The following is a 16,075-nucleotide window of genomic DNA, read 5'->3' on the forward strand; positions in this document are numbered from 1 at the left end:
ATATCTAGCATTATCCCTACATCTTGTACCAGCTCTAACCAGTGCTCTAGGCCCAGGCCTCCATACCAGAGAGAGTTGCCCCGCTGTGGGTGCTCCCGGGGGTGGTTGCGTCAACCTCGTCCTCTCCGATGGAGAAGGCCACCTTGCTGGGGTCCCCCAGGACCAGGGACTCCTCATCTCCGTCCTCTGCCTCGGCCGAGATAGCAAACTTGGGGAGCAGGCCGGGGGGGCGAAGGCCCATGCTAGTGCTCTCTGTGTCTGAGGATCGGGACAGGGAGTGCCTGAGGGGAGAAAATGGAAATGGGTAAATATCAACCACCCTCAGAAAATAAACATCCAAAACATACTAGCTTGTACTGACTAATTGGGTTACGCATTGCAAGTGTAATGGTGATGAGAACTGAATGAATAGTGAACCAAAAGGTGTGTGAAAACAATAGATGGTCATTAATCAGAGTTGAAGTGTAACAGAAGGGATATTGTGGAGCGTACATTTCAGTGAACTCCGGTGTCCAGCTCAGAGAGTCTACAGTCAGAGAGCTCTCACTCTTCTTCTCCTCCGTCTCGCCCTTCTCCTCCAGCTGGCCACGGGACAGGTCCAAGCTGCTGTACACCTACACATGCAGGGACAGACACACAGACAGAGACCTTACAGACTGTCCTCATAGAGGGAAAAAAACTACTGTACACCTAAACACATCACTCATAAATATATCCATTCATAGTATGAAAAAGTTGGGACAGGCCTTGATACTATAGAAAACAGGCAGTGATTCCAAAATAGCGGCAGCAGCCACTGCTTAGACTGCTAGGCTGTGCACTACAAACTGGTGGGTCGTGGTGGGTCACGGAACAAAAACTCTTCCTCAGCCATTCTCCTGCCATCGAAGGCACATTGTTTTCAGAGGCAGAGCATACTGCAATGCAGCACAACAACGCGCACGTGTTGCCATTGTGTTCTACGTTCTCCCAAAATAGATCTGATTTGCAGCAGAACATTTATGCAAAGCCGAGATTTACATTACATGCTGTAGGGGGTTGGGGTAAAGATGCATAGCATGTTTTATGGACCAAACGAAGTCGGTTCCATATGAAATCTTACATGTTGAGTTAACACTGAAAGCATTCCAGATGTTGGTTTGAACTCCAATCATTTTCTGTTTTAGGTAACGACCTCATTGATCCACAATTGGCTTTCCATCGTAAGGAGTGATATGGAAGTGTGCGAGCAGTGATGCCTTGAGTGAATGCTTTGTAGCTTATCGAGAAAGTGAGAGAAACAGCGAAATAGAGCGAGAGAAAGAAAGTGAAAGAAAGAGAACACACCTTGGAGAACCTGTGAGAGCAGGAGGAGAACTGTCGTAGCTCCACATTGAAGTCTTCATCATTCATATCCTCCTCCTCCTCCGTCTCCAGGTGATGGTACCTATCTGATCGAGCTGTGGGGGAAAAAAGCCTGAATTACTATCCTACCTAACTTTCACTTTCGAAGAAGCTGTATTCTATAGTATAGATAACTGTACTTTTTAAGAGCAGGAAGTAGACTAGACTCACTGTCGAAGTAGCTGGTGTCGTCCTCTGACTCCAGCTGAGGGATGAACTCAGCCTTCTGTCGCAGCAGACTGTCCCAGTCCAGAGTGTGGAAGAACTGGTGGTGCTTCACCTCATACGCACCACCTAAGGAAGGATGCACAAACACATTATGAACATACACATATAACCTGACAGAGCTTGAGAGGATCTGCAGAGAAGAATGGGAGAAACTCCACAAATACAGGTGTGCCAAGCTTGTAGCGTCATACCCAAGAAGACTTGAGGCTGTAATCGCTGCCAAAGGTGCTTCAACAAAGTACTGAGTAAAGGGTCTGAATACTTATGTAAATGTACTATGTTCTTTTGTTTTAAGCTTTGTCATTATGGCGTATTGATGAGGGGGAAAAAATGTTTTAATCCATTTTAGAATAAGGTTGTAACGTAACAAAATGTGGAAAAAGTCAAGGGGTTTGAATAATTTGAATGCACTGTACACATGCATACACACAGTGGTGTAAAGTACTTAATAAAAATACTTTAAAGTACGACTTAAGTAGTTTTTTGTTGTATCTGTACTTTACTATGTATATTTTTGACAATGTGTACTTTTACTTAACTACATTCCTAAAGAAAATAAATGTACTTTTTACTCCCTGACACCCAAAAGTATTTGTTACATTTTGAATGCTGAGAAGAACAGGAAAAGTGTTCAATTCACACGCTTATCAAGAGAACATCCCTGGCATCTCTACTGCCTTTGATCTGGCGGTCTCACTAAACACACAAATTATGTCTGAGTGTTGGAGTGTGCCCCAGGCTTTCCGTAAAATACAAAAGAAACAAGAAAAAGGCGCCATCTGGTTTGCTTAATATAAGGAATTTTTAATTATTTGTACTTTTACTTTTGATACTTACGTATATTTAAAACCAAATACTTTTAGACTTTTACTCAAGTAGTATTTTACTAAGTGACTCTCACTTGAGTCATTTTCTATTAAGGTATCTTTACTTTTACTCAAGTATGACAAATGGGGTACTTTTTCCACCTCTGCATACACAAACAGACTCACAGAGATGGACACAGATATCTTGCACACATAGGCCTACTGCAAGTACCAACATACACACTTCCGCTCCATTCAAGACAAAAGTTGACATGGGGCAGTGGCACCGCTGTCCAAACACAAAAGGAAATGCAGACGCTAACATTTCATCCTCTCTTTTTTATTGGCCAGCACCCAAAAGTGACATCACCGGCCATTAATTATGCAGTGCAATTTCCTGCCGGTGACCTATGAGGAAGAGACGGAGGGCCGCCGATGAATAGTTCGACCCCAACCTCTGGATCTGATGAATACAGTCCTGTATATCCTGCTGTGCAGGAGACAAAGGATGCGTCCCAAATGGCACCCTATTCCCTTCATGGTGCACTACTTTTGACCAGAGCCCTATATAGTAAATAGGGTGCCATTTAAGACACGGTGGGGAGCCCGTGGCTTCATCTCAGGTCAGGGACAATGTTTATCATTCGCAGACGCTGAAGATGCGTGACCTTGCCCGGGTCGACATTCGAGGCGGCCCGGGAGGAATTATTGTAATTGGAGAAAGGAAAAGGTGAGGCAGCGGGGTTATGTGATAAACTGTTCCGCCCATTTGTTTGATCCCATTTGTCCAGCCTTGTATCTTTAAATAATGGGCTGTGCTGAGAAGGCACCAAGAGAGTTATGACAATAACCACTGTCTGTACCTGGACAGTTTTAACTGAGGGGAGAGAATGCTCCCTGGTAAGTCATAACTGTTAGTAAACCTTTGAACACCTTCAACCTCTAATAATAGAAAACCTTTCCTTTCCTGTACCCTGTGCTGAGTTTCAACAAACTAAACGTAGCCCCAATAAAAAATAAAAATGTTTTGCCTGACTCACATAAATATGGGGCCGACCCGAACCGTACTCTACTTGGTGGATGTGAAACCAGTAGTCCAGTACAGCTTGGCTTGGTTTGGTAGAGTGAAAAAGGTATTTGTATGTGGCATGTGTTGTGCACAACTTGTGCCTACCTGTTCCCATCCTCTCCAGAGGGTTTTGTCTGAGTAGCAGGGTGATCAGCTCCTGGGAGTCGGCAGGGGGAGCATCTTCTCCTTCCGGCCAGTTGATCTCATCTTGGAAACGACAACACACTCAGTTAGTTAGTTAGTACTTAGCAATATCCCACAGACAACACATACAGAGTTAGCTAGAAGTTAGCAACAATATCCCACACAAAAAACAAACTGAGTTGACTAGCCGTTCGCAATATCCCATAGAAACAAACAGCGAGTTAGCTAGACATTAGCAATATCCCTTAGATGACACATACGGAGTTAGCAAGAAGTTATTAACAGCACCCCATAGACAACACATACGGAGTTAGCAGTTAGCCACAGTTAACAGTCCCACAGTCAATCTGATTAATGCATGTCATTGAGAGTTTCCTCAGACAAAAGGGCATATTGTGATTCACACCATTGAATTTGGAAATTGGCGATCTTCACTCCCTCAAGGATGAGATATGAAATTCATGATTGTCTGTTCTCCAGTACTGGAATAATATGCATTATCCAGGTCTGAAACATTTTTATAATTACAATGCCTTCAGAAAGTATTCATACCCTTCGACTTATCCACGTGACTCGTTTCAGGAAACTAGGCGTATGTCGCGCATCACTACTTCACAGGAGCGCCATTTTTTATAATTTTTTATTATCAAAATGCGTTTTTAGGCAGAAATGCCTTCTGGAACATGTGAACTTCATGTGCCTTAATAATAAACTTGTATGCCATCTGTAAATATTAATACAATTGTTAAATTACGAGACTAGTTGGTTTAGCCACAGAAAAAGATAACCATCCCGCCAGCCTTGATCGGCTGAGATAATGAGTACGCTCGACATGCCGAGAGATGAGTTCGAATTGGTCTGCCATGTAGCTCGCGTCTGTCTATAACATGAGCTGGTCAGTATGTGTTGGTAATCCTTCGTAATCTGCTTTTTTGAAAGCTATCACGTAGTAGAACTGCATAAGTGCTGCTCTCCACTTTCTGGAAAATCGAGTTTTGAAGGCAGTGGAATTAGAGTATGAAAGCTAAGGAGATGGAGATAATTCTGCCGTTTGATTGCAAATATGAAGACGGAGTCAAAAAGACAACTGTTGTATAAAACACCTGTCTCTGGATTACGTCTTCAAACTAAGGGTAACCATGGCATCCGTGAGAGAGAGGGAGAAGTGTCCATCCATGTATATGAGTAAGATAGTCTAGCTAGCTACAGTTTCAGATATTACACATTTCTCATTTTGTCAGAAAGTCGTTTTCATTTCAAGTTAAAGTGTACTGTTATCTTGCTAGATAACGATAGCTGGCTGGCTAGCTAGCTAATGTTATGTGTATGATCTGTGTAGTAATATTATTCATATCTCTGAGCCATTTGCATTGTTAGTTATAGCCTAATGTTAGCTAGCTAAAATTTAACCTGGTTGGTTATCTACCTGCAGATTCATGCAGGGTAGTAACGTTATGAGATGGGATTATGGTTCATTGTTTAAATAAAAGACTCCACTATGCAAGTAACTATTTCAATAGAATGTTCATGATGTCACTGCAACAACTGTCGATAGACGTAGCTGGTAAATTCGCTCTGGCTATCTACTCCGATTTCAGAGCACTCCCGTCAGTATGCCAGAGCGCAGAATACTTTACGAACGCTCAACACCCATTGAATATGGCCGGTGTCACTAATTGTTGGCATAAAAATGTAATTAAATTGTTGCCAGCAGCACAGTTGCAGTCACCAACGCTCCAGATAACATAAAAACAGCCTAACCAGCTCTGCTAGAGTGAGTAAAATGGACAGAGTTCTCTCATTTGTGTCTGGAAGTAGCTAGCAAGCCAGCCAACGTTAGCCAGTTAGCTTGGGTGCTTGACTAGTCAGAACCCTCGGATCAACCATTCTCCTCGGCCAGAGCGTCCAGTGTGTGCTCCGAACGCTCCGAGAGCGAAACGCTCTGAATTTACGAACAGACAATCTGACAACGCTCTGAGTATACGAACGCCCAGAGCACACTCTGATTAAATTTACGAATATACCCATAGTATAAGCCAGCCTTTAGTCTTGAAATATCTAGTTGTTTAGTACATAGCCTCACATGTGAATCCTTAAAGAGATGGGTGGGGCTGAAGCCTAAGAAGGTGTGAACGATGCTGAATGGGTGTTGATAAAGAAGAGCTCTCCAGTAGGTACTAAACAATTCAAGGGCCATTTTCTCAAACGTGTGGTTACAAGTTTATCAACTTTCAAAGCAGAATTACTTTCCCATTGTTCCTCAACGGTAGTGTATGACACAACATTTTGAGTCTCTACTTTTATCCGATGTAAAAAACACAATTTCAAATTTTGCTACAAAAGACCGAATCAAGCCTGTCGGTCACATTTTGTTATGTTACAGGCTGAATTCAAAATTGATTCCATTTTTTTTTAATTCTCACCCATGTACACACCCCATAATGTCAAAGTGAAAACATGTTTTTATACATTTTAGCAAATTTATTGAAAATTAAATATCTAATTTATAGAAGTATTCCCACCCCTGAGTCAAGAAGCACCTTTGGCAGCGATTACAGCTTTTAGTCGTATTGGGTATGTTTGTGTCAGCGTTGCACATCTTTGTGGGGATTTTCTCCCATTCTTCCTTCCTTGCGGATTTTCTCAAGCTCTGTTAAGTTAGATGGGGAGCGGTGGTAAACTGCAATCTTCAAATCTTTCCACAGACTTTCAAATGGGATTCAAGTCTGGGCTTTGGCTGAGCCACTCGAGGACTTTCACATTTTTGTTCTGAAGCCATTCCAGCGTTGGTTGGGGTCATTGTCCTGTTGAAACGTAAGTCTTCGCCCCAGTCTAAGGTTGTTTGCACTCTGAAGCAGGTTTTCATCAAGGATTTTGCTGTATTTGACTCCATTGATTGTTTCCTCTATCCTTACAAGTCTCCCAGTCCTTGCCACTGAAAAACATCCCATCCTCATAGCATGATGCTGCCAGCACCATGCTTCACGGTAGGGATGGTGTTAGACAGGTTATGAGCTGTGCCTGGTTTTCTCCAGACAGCGTTTTGCATTCAGGCCAAAGAGTTCCATTTTTGTCTCATCAGACCACAAAATCTTTTGCCTTATGCTCTCTCTCACACGTTCCTTTTTGCAAACTCCAGGCGTGTCATGTGCCCTTTTTCTCAGGGAGTGACTTCCGTTTTGCCACTGTCCCATAAAGCCCAGATTGGTGAAGTGCTGTAGAGACTGTTGTCCTTCTGGCAGGTTCTCCCATCTCAGCCAAGGAACTCTGTAACTCTGTCAGATTGGTCATTGGGTTCTTGGTCACCTCCCTGAACAAGGTCCTTCTTGCCCGTTTGGTCGGGGTCGGGGTAGAGTCTGGGTAGTTCCATATCTTTTCCATTCTTCAATGACCACTGTGGTCTTGGAAACTTTCAACACTCTAGAAATTGTTGTATACCCTTCCCCAGATATATGCAGTGGTGTAAAGTACTTAAGTAAAAAATACTTTAAAGTACTACTGTACTTAAGTGTTTTTTTTGGGGTATCTGTACTTTACTTTTTATATTTTTTCCAACTTACTTTACTACATTCCTAAAGAAAATAATTTACTTTTTACTCCATACATTTTCCCTGACACTGAAAAGTACGCATTACATTTTGACAGGAAAATGGTTGAATTCACACACTTATCAAGAAACCATCCCTGGTCATCCCTACTGCCTCTGATCTGGCGGAATAACTAAACACAAATGCTTTGTTTGTAAATTATGTCCGCATGTTGGTATGTGCCCCTGGATATCAGTCAATAAAAAGAGAAAAAAAGAAAATTGTGCCGTCTGGTTTGCTTAATAAGGAATTTGAAATGGTTTATACTTTTACTTTTGATACTTAAGTACATTTGAGCAATTCCATTTACTTTTGATACTTAAGTATATTTAAAACCAAATACTTTTAGACTTTTACTCAAGTAGTATTTTACTCGGTGACTTTCACTTTTACTTGAGTCATTGTCAATTAAGGTATCTTTACTTTTACTCCAGTATGCCAATTGAGTACTTTTTCCACCACTGGATATATGCTCATCACAATTCTGTTTTGGACAGTTCCTTGGACTTCATGGTATAGTTTCTGCTTTTACATGCACTGTCAACTGTGGGACATTATATAGACAGGTGTGTTTCTTTCTAAATCATGTCCAAAAAATGTAATTGGCCACAGGTGGACTCCAATCAAGGTGTAGCGACATCTCAAGGATGATCAAAGGAAATTGGATGCACCTGAGCTCAATTTGGAGTGTCATAGCAAAGAGTGGGAATACTTATGTAAATGAAATATGTCATTTTCAATAATTTAGCAAAAATGTCTAAAAACATCTCACTTCGTCATTATGGGGTACTATGTATATATGTGTTAAGTAAAAACAAGCGATTTAATCCAATTTGAATTCAGTCTGTAACACAATAAAATGTAAAATAAGTCAAGGGGTATGACTATTTTCTGAAGGTACTGTATGTGATCAAAACATCTGTGTGTTTTCCAGTTTTGTTTGTGTATCTCCATGTGTCTGTGTGTTTGACAAGTGTAGCCTGTTCACGAAAGTTGAAAAATAGCAGCATACGCCACACCAGTATAGACTGCACCATTCCACGGATGTCTCTTTGGCGCCATTTCGCTCCCATTTTCATCAAATTTGGGAGTGAAGCATGAATATGCATGGTGGCCCTCAGGCCTGAGCAGCGTGGCATTCAGCTGTGTGTTCAGAGCCCTTTAATTAACACTTCGTCCCTCTGGCCTGCCATGATGGAGAGCACACCAAATCTGTCATGGCACCACATTCATTAACATAGGATAGAGGGAACACTTGGGTTCTCTGTAAAAACTATCATAAAGTTATCAAAAACTTGAAAAAAATGTATGTCTCGTGTCAAGCTGAATCCACACCCCCACACACCATCTGTTTTGTGCATTACATGCCTTAATCCCAAATGAATCGGAAAGATTGGCACCATCTAATCCCATACTGAATAATTAGATATTACCATTAAGGCCTGCATATTTTTGTCGTACTTAGTTATGCATTGATGTCAATGTTAAGTGCAAATTCGACTTCATTGGAATTTAGGATTCGCCCCATAAGTCAAATCAAAAGGAGAGAAGAGAGTTAGACTGACCGCTGATGACCTGCCCAAACAGTTCTTCTGGTGTGTCTCCAAAGAAGGGTACGCAGCCCACCAGGAACTCATAGAGGATGATGCCCATAGCCCACCAGTCCACAGGCTTCCCATAGCCCTGTCTCAGGATCACCTCTGGGGCAATGTACTCTGGGGTCCCACACACCTGCAGACACAGACAGAAGGCAACAGGTATAGGCACATCATAATAGAAGTATGTTTTGGTGAAAGGTTGAGGCTGGACATTGGAAAAAGAATAACCTGAAAGCTGTTGGAATCCAATTTCTGAACACTTCGAACCGTGTTCAGACTGGATACCATAGTTGTCATGTTCTCTCTGCTTTCTTGTTTTAATTACCAAAATAAATAAATGAGCAAGAAAGATTGGCTTATACAGTAGGTAGAATGTCAATCATCTCCACACAATGTACCTGTTTATCAGAGAACTCCCGGGCGTCCTTCTCTATGTGTCCCTCGTACAGGTTAGTGGTCATGTTCATCAGGCCCACCTTGGACAGCCCAAAGTCTGTCAACTTGATGTGGCCCATGGAAGTCACCAGCAGACTGGGGAAGGGAGAGAATGAGAGAAAACCATAACATGGATGCTAATGGCAGAAGATAGCGTCCGGCATTGTTGGAGCTCAGGAAACGTACTGTACCCTGCAATTACATCTGCAACCCTCTACATGTGACTATACAAATCTTTAATCTACAAAATCTCGCTCAATTGGCGCAATAACATTGATCACTCAAGTGACTGGCGATTTTAAAAAGGTTAAGATCATCAGTCAAAATACACCAAATGCTTCCATGCTCAGGTCACTAACACTGTTAAAATTGTCATTTTAAGGCACTGGAAAGAGGAGCAGTCACCCTTATTTGCAGAATGGCTCAAACTGTCAATGAACACTGTCAAACGTGATCTTTTTTTTGTAAATATAAAAGGAAAGATAAAGGAATATGAAAATAAATGGGCCAAGTTTGAAGTTGTCTTAGTGTGAATGAAAATGGGGGAAGATTTTATTTATAATATGTCAATAATAATCATGGTATTGATACAAAATGATTTATACAAAACCAATATACCAATCAATAATATGTACATTTATACAAATAATGTACATAATAAAAAATTGCTGGCAACTTTATTATGACTAACTTTACCATTTCAGAATATTAATTACCTATTTATTTCTTGTTCTTTAAATTTCGTTGCATCCCTCCCATATACGCAACATTTGTATTTCAACTTCTTGTTAGGATTAAATTGTGATATGCAAAGAAAAGTATAGAAATGTGACAAAATTGGAGGAGAGAGAACAATGTGTGTTTACATGTGGTGTTTTATTTGTTGTTGCTTGGTTAGTGTGACATGTTGGAAAGAAGATATTAATAAAAAAAAGACAAATAATAAAAATAAAAATAAATCACCAGTCAGCACTAACAGATCTGAGACCAGGCTATATCTATCTACCTTCTCAGTGACATTAGCTGACTTTACTATAGAGATATTAGAGACTGACTTGTCTGGTTTGAGATCCCTGTGGACGATGCCATAGTTGTGGAGGTACTCCAGAGCCAGGACCGTCTCAGCAAAGTACATCCTGGCCATGTCCACAGGCAGGGGCCCCATGTTCTTCAGCAGGTTGGCACAGTCACCTCCTAATGGCACACAGAGACAGATACTTGGTTTATTGAGTTCATTCTGACATTGAAATATACTACAATGAAGTACATTCAACATATGTTTAATTATTAATGATTAATCCCAACCCAAAAAGTGCATTTGGTAAAGAATAGGGATGGACATTAACATGAACCAGGCTTTCTGTCTTCCACTGTGTTGGGTGCGTGAATTTTTTTTTTTTTTAATAAGAATAGGCTAGCTACCTTCCACATACTCCATGACCATGCAGAGGTGTCGTCGCGTCTGGAAGGAGCAGTACATGGAGACCACGAAGGGGTTCTCAGCGAAGGTCAGGATGTCTCTCTCCACGAAGGCCTGCTGGATCTGGTTCCTCAGCATCAGGTTCTGTTTGTTGATTTTCTTCATGGCAAAACGCTGCTTGGTCTCCTTATGGCGCACCAGATACACAGCCCTGTCAGAGAGAGAGTGAGAGAGAGGAGACAATATGTCCGACAAAGTAGCAAAGGCTAAGTTAAATCAACCATACATTACTCTGTCAGACAGAGAATGACACGGTTAGTCATAAACGTCGTAAAGATGGCTTGAAATCACACATTCATAGCTCTGTAGGAGAGGGAATACATGATGTAAGTGCCGCGGTACATACTTATTTGTGGTTTAGGAACAGAAAAGGACAGGGCCATGAATTGAAGGTTGAAATGAAGGTTGAAGTACAAAATGTGAGTAAATCCAAATCACATATCCAATTCAAATCCTAAATAACAACTGAAACAGATTTGGATTCCATCATAACCGTCCTGACTAACACCAGAGAGGTTTCTCTCACCCGTAGGCTCCGTTGCTGATGAGTTTGGTCATCTCAAAGTCCATCTCGCAGGGCTTTCGTCGGGATCGTAGGGCCGCGCTCAGACTCTGGGACTGGGAGGACGAGAGTAGAGAAACTTTATTCTACTGAAATACATCAAACCTGTAATTAAAAACTTGAGGAAAATATACTGAATACTCACAGAGTCATCTGTCTCTGGTGTTTCAGCTATCCCACTGTCATAACTGGTCATCTGAGCAATTTCTGTAGGAGAGAGAGAGAAAGAACATGTCAGCATTTCATTCGACTTTCCAATTTCAGCATTTTCACCTTCAAACACCAAACAGTGACCTTTAAATCCAGATGTCTTATATATATATACACACCTCAACATTTAGTCAAAGCCTATAGGGAGTTGACATTACTGTATATTAACACACTTTCTTTTTTTTGGCAGTTAAGAAAGAGCAATCTGTTGACTTTGTCCACTTAATAAGCTGAGTCTGAGAATTCCTAAATGAGAGGAAATGAGGTGGAAACCAGAAGTGGCAGCAACACATGTCGGACATCCATTAAGAAAACCACAACTCCAGAACACTCAAGTGTATGTGTGTGCGTTCGTGTTTTGCATATGTGTGTGCGTATATACATGCACGTGTGTATGCATCCCTTCCCATCAGTGATGTATGAACAGCAGGAGGTAGCGAATCAGGAGGGGGGTCGTTCGGTCGTCCCCACAGAGACCCTAAACCCATTTCCAATGCCACTTAACATCTGTCCCTGCCTAGAAGGCTGCTTCCAGCACTCCAGGCTACTGGGCAAGGAAAACACACGGGATAAGCCCAGGGGAAATGAGTGGAGAGACATTGGCAAATGAGGACGGAGGTTAGTGAGCCAGTCTGTGTGTAGAACTGTTTCAGCTCTATAGGGAGACCATTCGTTTCTAATTAGTCAGAATGAACGTTGGGGTTTAAATTGAGAAAGAGAGAGAGAGTCATTAGGATGGCAGTCTGTTCGGTACAGGACACATGTTACTCTACATCACCTTTGTCTTACATTGGTGTTTAATACTAGCCTTACAGGTTATATTAGCCTTGCAAAAAATATTTACTGTAACGCTGATGCAATATTTTGGTCATTGTGGATACTGAAATGGTAGCTAGTACTTCTAGTACTAGTTCTTTTGTAGTAGTTATACTGCAGTAATACAAGTCATTCTTCTCTAAAAACTAAAAAAATGTTCTGCTCCAGCAATGCTTCCAAAACGTTAAGACCCCAATATCCACAACATAATTACGATTTTTTTAAATTAATCATAGTATTTTATCACAGTACATTACAGAGTGAGTTTTACGAGGAACAGAACGTGCAAGTTAATACAAATGATAAATTACTTTTCTGAAAATGTAGGCTTTAGTGTTCTGATGAAGCTGGATGGTGTTAACTAGATTCTGTGTCAGGATCAAACTCTTATCATAGAATTATATTTGTCATATTTTCATCAGGTCATCAATGTAACTGGGACTTCGAGAACACAAAGCATGACAAGTGATTGGATGATCCACAATACAATGGCTGCGTTACGATTCTCTACCTTTCTCCAGAAGATTACACTCGTTCAATCCCCCTCATGCATTTAAAAATCATTGGATTGGTACAAGCATGGCTGGAGGGAGTTTCCACCATATTCCTCACTCCATTCCTTTTAAATCCATGAGGGGGTACACTTCAGGAAAAGGGTGAAGAATTGGAATGTACATCTTGATTACTTCCTTTATCAATGCAGCCCACCACTGGAATGAGTTCACAGCCCTTGCAGCTTTCATCAGAAAGCACTCTTTTCATTTCTGAACGTGTGATGTTTGGCTGCACCTCCACTAACTTTGGTTTAGGCCAGGGCTCTCCAACCGTGTTCCTGGAGAACTATCCTCATGTCGGTTTTCGCTCCAACCCAAGTGTAATTAACCTGATTCAGCTTATTAACCAGCTAATTATTAATCAATTGCGCTAGATTAGAGTTGGAGTGAAAACCTACAGGACGGTAGTTCTCCAGGAACAGGGTTCGAGTTAAAACCTACAGGATGGTAGTTCTCCAGGAACAGGGTTGGAGTTAAAACCTACAGGACGGTAGTTCTCCAGGAACAGGTTTGGAGTTAAAACCTACAGGACGGTAGTTCTCCAGGAACAGGTTTGGAGTTAAAACCTACAGGACGGTAGTTCTCCAGGAACAGGTTCGGAGTTAAAACCTACAGGACGGTAGTTCTCCAGGAACAGGGTCGGCGTTAAAACCTACAGGACGGTAGTTCTCCAGGAACAGGGTCGGAGTTAAAACCTACAGGACGGTAGTTCTCCAGGAACAGGGTTGGAGAGCCCTAGTTTAGGCACAGTCTACCTACTCCCTAAAAGGTCAAAAGTCAAACTTGACGTACCTTCCAGGGGGTCCCGTGTGAGACCCAGCTGGCTGATGATGTAGCGGGGGATGTCAGTCTTGATGCCCTGGCCCTCTTTGGCGTGACCCTCGGCAGCCTCCAACAGATGGTAGAACTCCTCTGGATCAAACTCCTGAGGAGAGGACAACAGAGGGACACGGGTTTCACTTCTGGAACTCTTAGTTTTAAGTTCCAATGGGCATCGTCTGTGTGCTGTTGGCTTTTCTCTGGTTTGATGGTGATGTTATTGTGACAATGAGGACTAGCAGGAGCAAGAGGAGGATGGATTGCATCTATATGGCTTGTCACCACCAGAAATAACTCATACTTAGTATTAGGACTCAGTGGTTTGCCTAGTCACACCACACGGTCAGGAAAAACTTCTGTCCCTTGGAAAAACTCCAGTCCCTTGTTACAGTTTAATTGGTGCAATATGTGAAGTCATGGCCATGCGCTTGGTAGCTAGCTAGGGACAATTAGGCGAGACATACCAGGCATTCCAGGAGGCGCGCCGGCCTGGCGATGACGATGAGGATCTTCTTTACCAGCTCTTTGATGAAGTTCACCTCCTGGCTCTCCGACCGGGACGTAGACTATAGATACAGAGAACAGAACACACTCGTTCAACATTTCACACGGACCTGTGAGCTGCTCAGTGCTCGGGACTGTAAGCACCATTAAGTGAAAGGGAGGGAGTATAATAGGAAGCAGGCATGAGGGGAGAGGACGTTGAGAAATACAAAACATCTATAAACAAAACATCTATAAACAAGTTATTAATAGTTACAGATTAGAAATAGTGCTACGAAAATGACTGAATACCAGAAGTAAGGGAGCACTGTAAACCAAATTATTTTGGTGAAAGAATCCGTTTGATAGTTTCAAAGTCCTGTGCAGTAATGTGCACCGACATTGCACTTACAGTGTACTTATTAGTACGGTAAAAGGTTGATGTCTTTTAAAGTGGCTGCTAAAGTTAACCAGTGATATCCCCCATGGATAGCAGGTGGCACCACACTCTACACTACCCTTTACACTTTCCTCATCTCCTTTCCTTCATTATTCCAGATTTTGTATTGTAGAGTAGAGGACACAAGGGGGGAAAAAAACTTTTCATTACATTCATTATTATTACACTATTGAGATGTACCCAAAATGTCACCCACCTCCTGGAAGAGCCTTTCCAGCTTGTCGGTGAGCTCACAAAAGTAGCGTGATGTGATGTGGCCCAGGCGGCTCTTCTCCAGGCAGTCGCGGACCAGCTCGATGATCTGGTGGTGGGCGAAACCCAGCACACCGTCCGCCAGCGGCAACACGCTCTCCGGGGAGCTGGTCCGGATGATCTCCTGGATCCTCTCCTCCATCTGGGCTGTGGCCTGGAGAGACACAGAGGGGTGCAAAGGGTTAGAAGTAGAGAATGTGTTGAGAGAGGGTGAAAAGGTTCAAAGGTAGAAAAAAAACCGGTGAAAAAGACCAACTCTCAGCAACAACAGTTAAGACATTAGCATTTTGTTTTGATAACAAATAAACATGGTTAATGCTAGAATCCTTAGATGCTACATCCATTTTTGGACTTATAAATGAATGATATATACCCATTGATTCTTGAATAATATAACTTATAAATGCCTCATGCGCTTAGTTCAACTGTCGTACACCATTAGAACCCCAAATATAAGATTGAAAACAAGGTAAACAAGGTAAATGTAAACAAACACTGTATAGCCTCAAAACATGGTTAAAACTATACATTTGATATTATGGAAGGTCCATCCTTGCATTCATAGCTCTGTCTATGAATTTGAGAGTAATTACATTTCTTCAGCCCCATCCCTTAGCGTTTTTAGCCAAACAGGCGGGGAGTTCAATTTGTCATTGTTTCAATTAAGGATTCTAGCTTGAAGGCAATACTACACTATAGATCTAACTCAGTTGGCTCCTCACCTTAGGAAAGCGTTCCTTGTAGACATGATTCATCATAATAATCTCATGATCACAACAGGATGGGGATCTTCCAGGGCTGCAAACACATAGAAATACAAAGGAATGATCAGTAATTATATTACAACACATATCTTTCAGCGCAAATACATTGATATAGTTCAAATCAAATCTCGTTTGAAAAACTTCTCACATAAAAGTACTTAAAAGGAGGATACTTTTCAGCGACCATTATCCCTGGCATCTATAAAGGTGTGCGACCTTGCCAGGCCTTTGTACGTACCTGAGACTGCGCGAGCGGGGTCGCATGGGCGCGGTCCCCCTCCGTCGGTCGTCCCCGGCGATGCTCTCGGTGCAGAAGTGCTTGGAGAGGAAGTGCAGCTCGTCCGGCGTGGGCTGAAAGGGCAGCTGGTGAAGCTTCTCCTGTGATGAACAGGACGACTGGAAATGAAATGAATATACATTGAACG

The 16,075-nt window shown here is 42.0% G+C and overlaps 1 protein-coding gene across 7 annotated transcripts in view; it reads right to left on the reverse strand.

The window, feature by feature from the left end:
- Positions 1-16,075, reverse strand: part of LOC106563017 (microtubule-associated serine/threonine-protein kinase 3) — a 197,201-nt gene that overhangs the window by 11,080 nt on the left and 170,046 nt on the right. For 4 of the 7 annotated variants that reach the window (XM_014128199.3, XM_014128202.3, XM_014128201.3 and 1 more), the window contains 16 exons: positions 15,889-16,046; positions 15,609-15,684; positions 14,831-15,040; positions 14,156-14,257; positions 13,665-13,797; positions 11,438-11,499; positions 11,257-11,348; positions 10,673-10,881; positions 10,306-10,444; positions 9,214-9,346; positions 8,783-8,948; positions 3,592-3,693; positions 1,555-1,677; positions 1,327-1,439; positions 493-614; positions 67-281 (listed from right to left, as the gene is read on the reverse strand). In XM_014128199.3, coding sequence (XP_013983674.3) covers positions 67-281; positions 493-614; positions 1,327-1,439; positions 1,555-1,677; positions 3,592-3,693; positions 8,783-8,948; positions 9,214-9,346; positions 10,306-10,444; positions 10,673-10,881; positions 11,257-11,348; positions 11,438-11,499; positions 13,665-13,797; positions 14,156-14,257; positions 14,831-15,040; positions 15,609-15,684; positions 15,889-16,046 — 2,155 coding nt within the window. The remainder of the gene's footprint in view (positions 1-66; positions 282-492; positions 615-1,326; positions 1,440-1,554; positions 1,678-3,591; positions 3,694-8,782; positions 8,949-9,213; positions 9,347-10,305; positions 10,445-10,672; positions 10,882-11,256; positions 11,349-11,437; positions 11,500-13,664; positions 13,798-14,155; positions 14,258-14,830; positions 15,041-15,608; positions 15,685-15,888; positions 16,047-16,075) is intronic. The other 3 variants (XM_082958135.1, XM_082958136.1, XM_045689923.2) reach the window with 1 other exon arrangement.

The sequence above is a fragment of the Salmo salar genome, chromosome 11 (assembly GCF_965601325.2).
Source record: "Salmo salar chromosome 11, fSalSal1, whole genome shotgun sequence".
Classification (NCBI taxonomy): domain Eukaryota; kingdom Metazoa; phylum Chordata; class Actinopteri; order Salmoniformes; family Salmonidae; genus Salmo; species Salmo salar.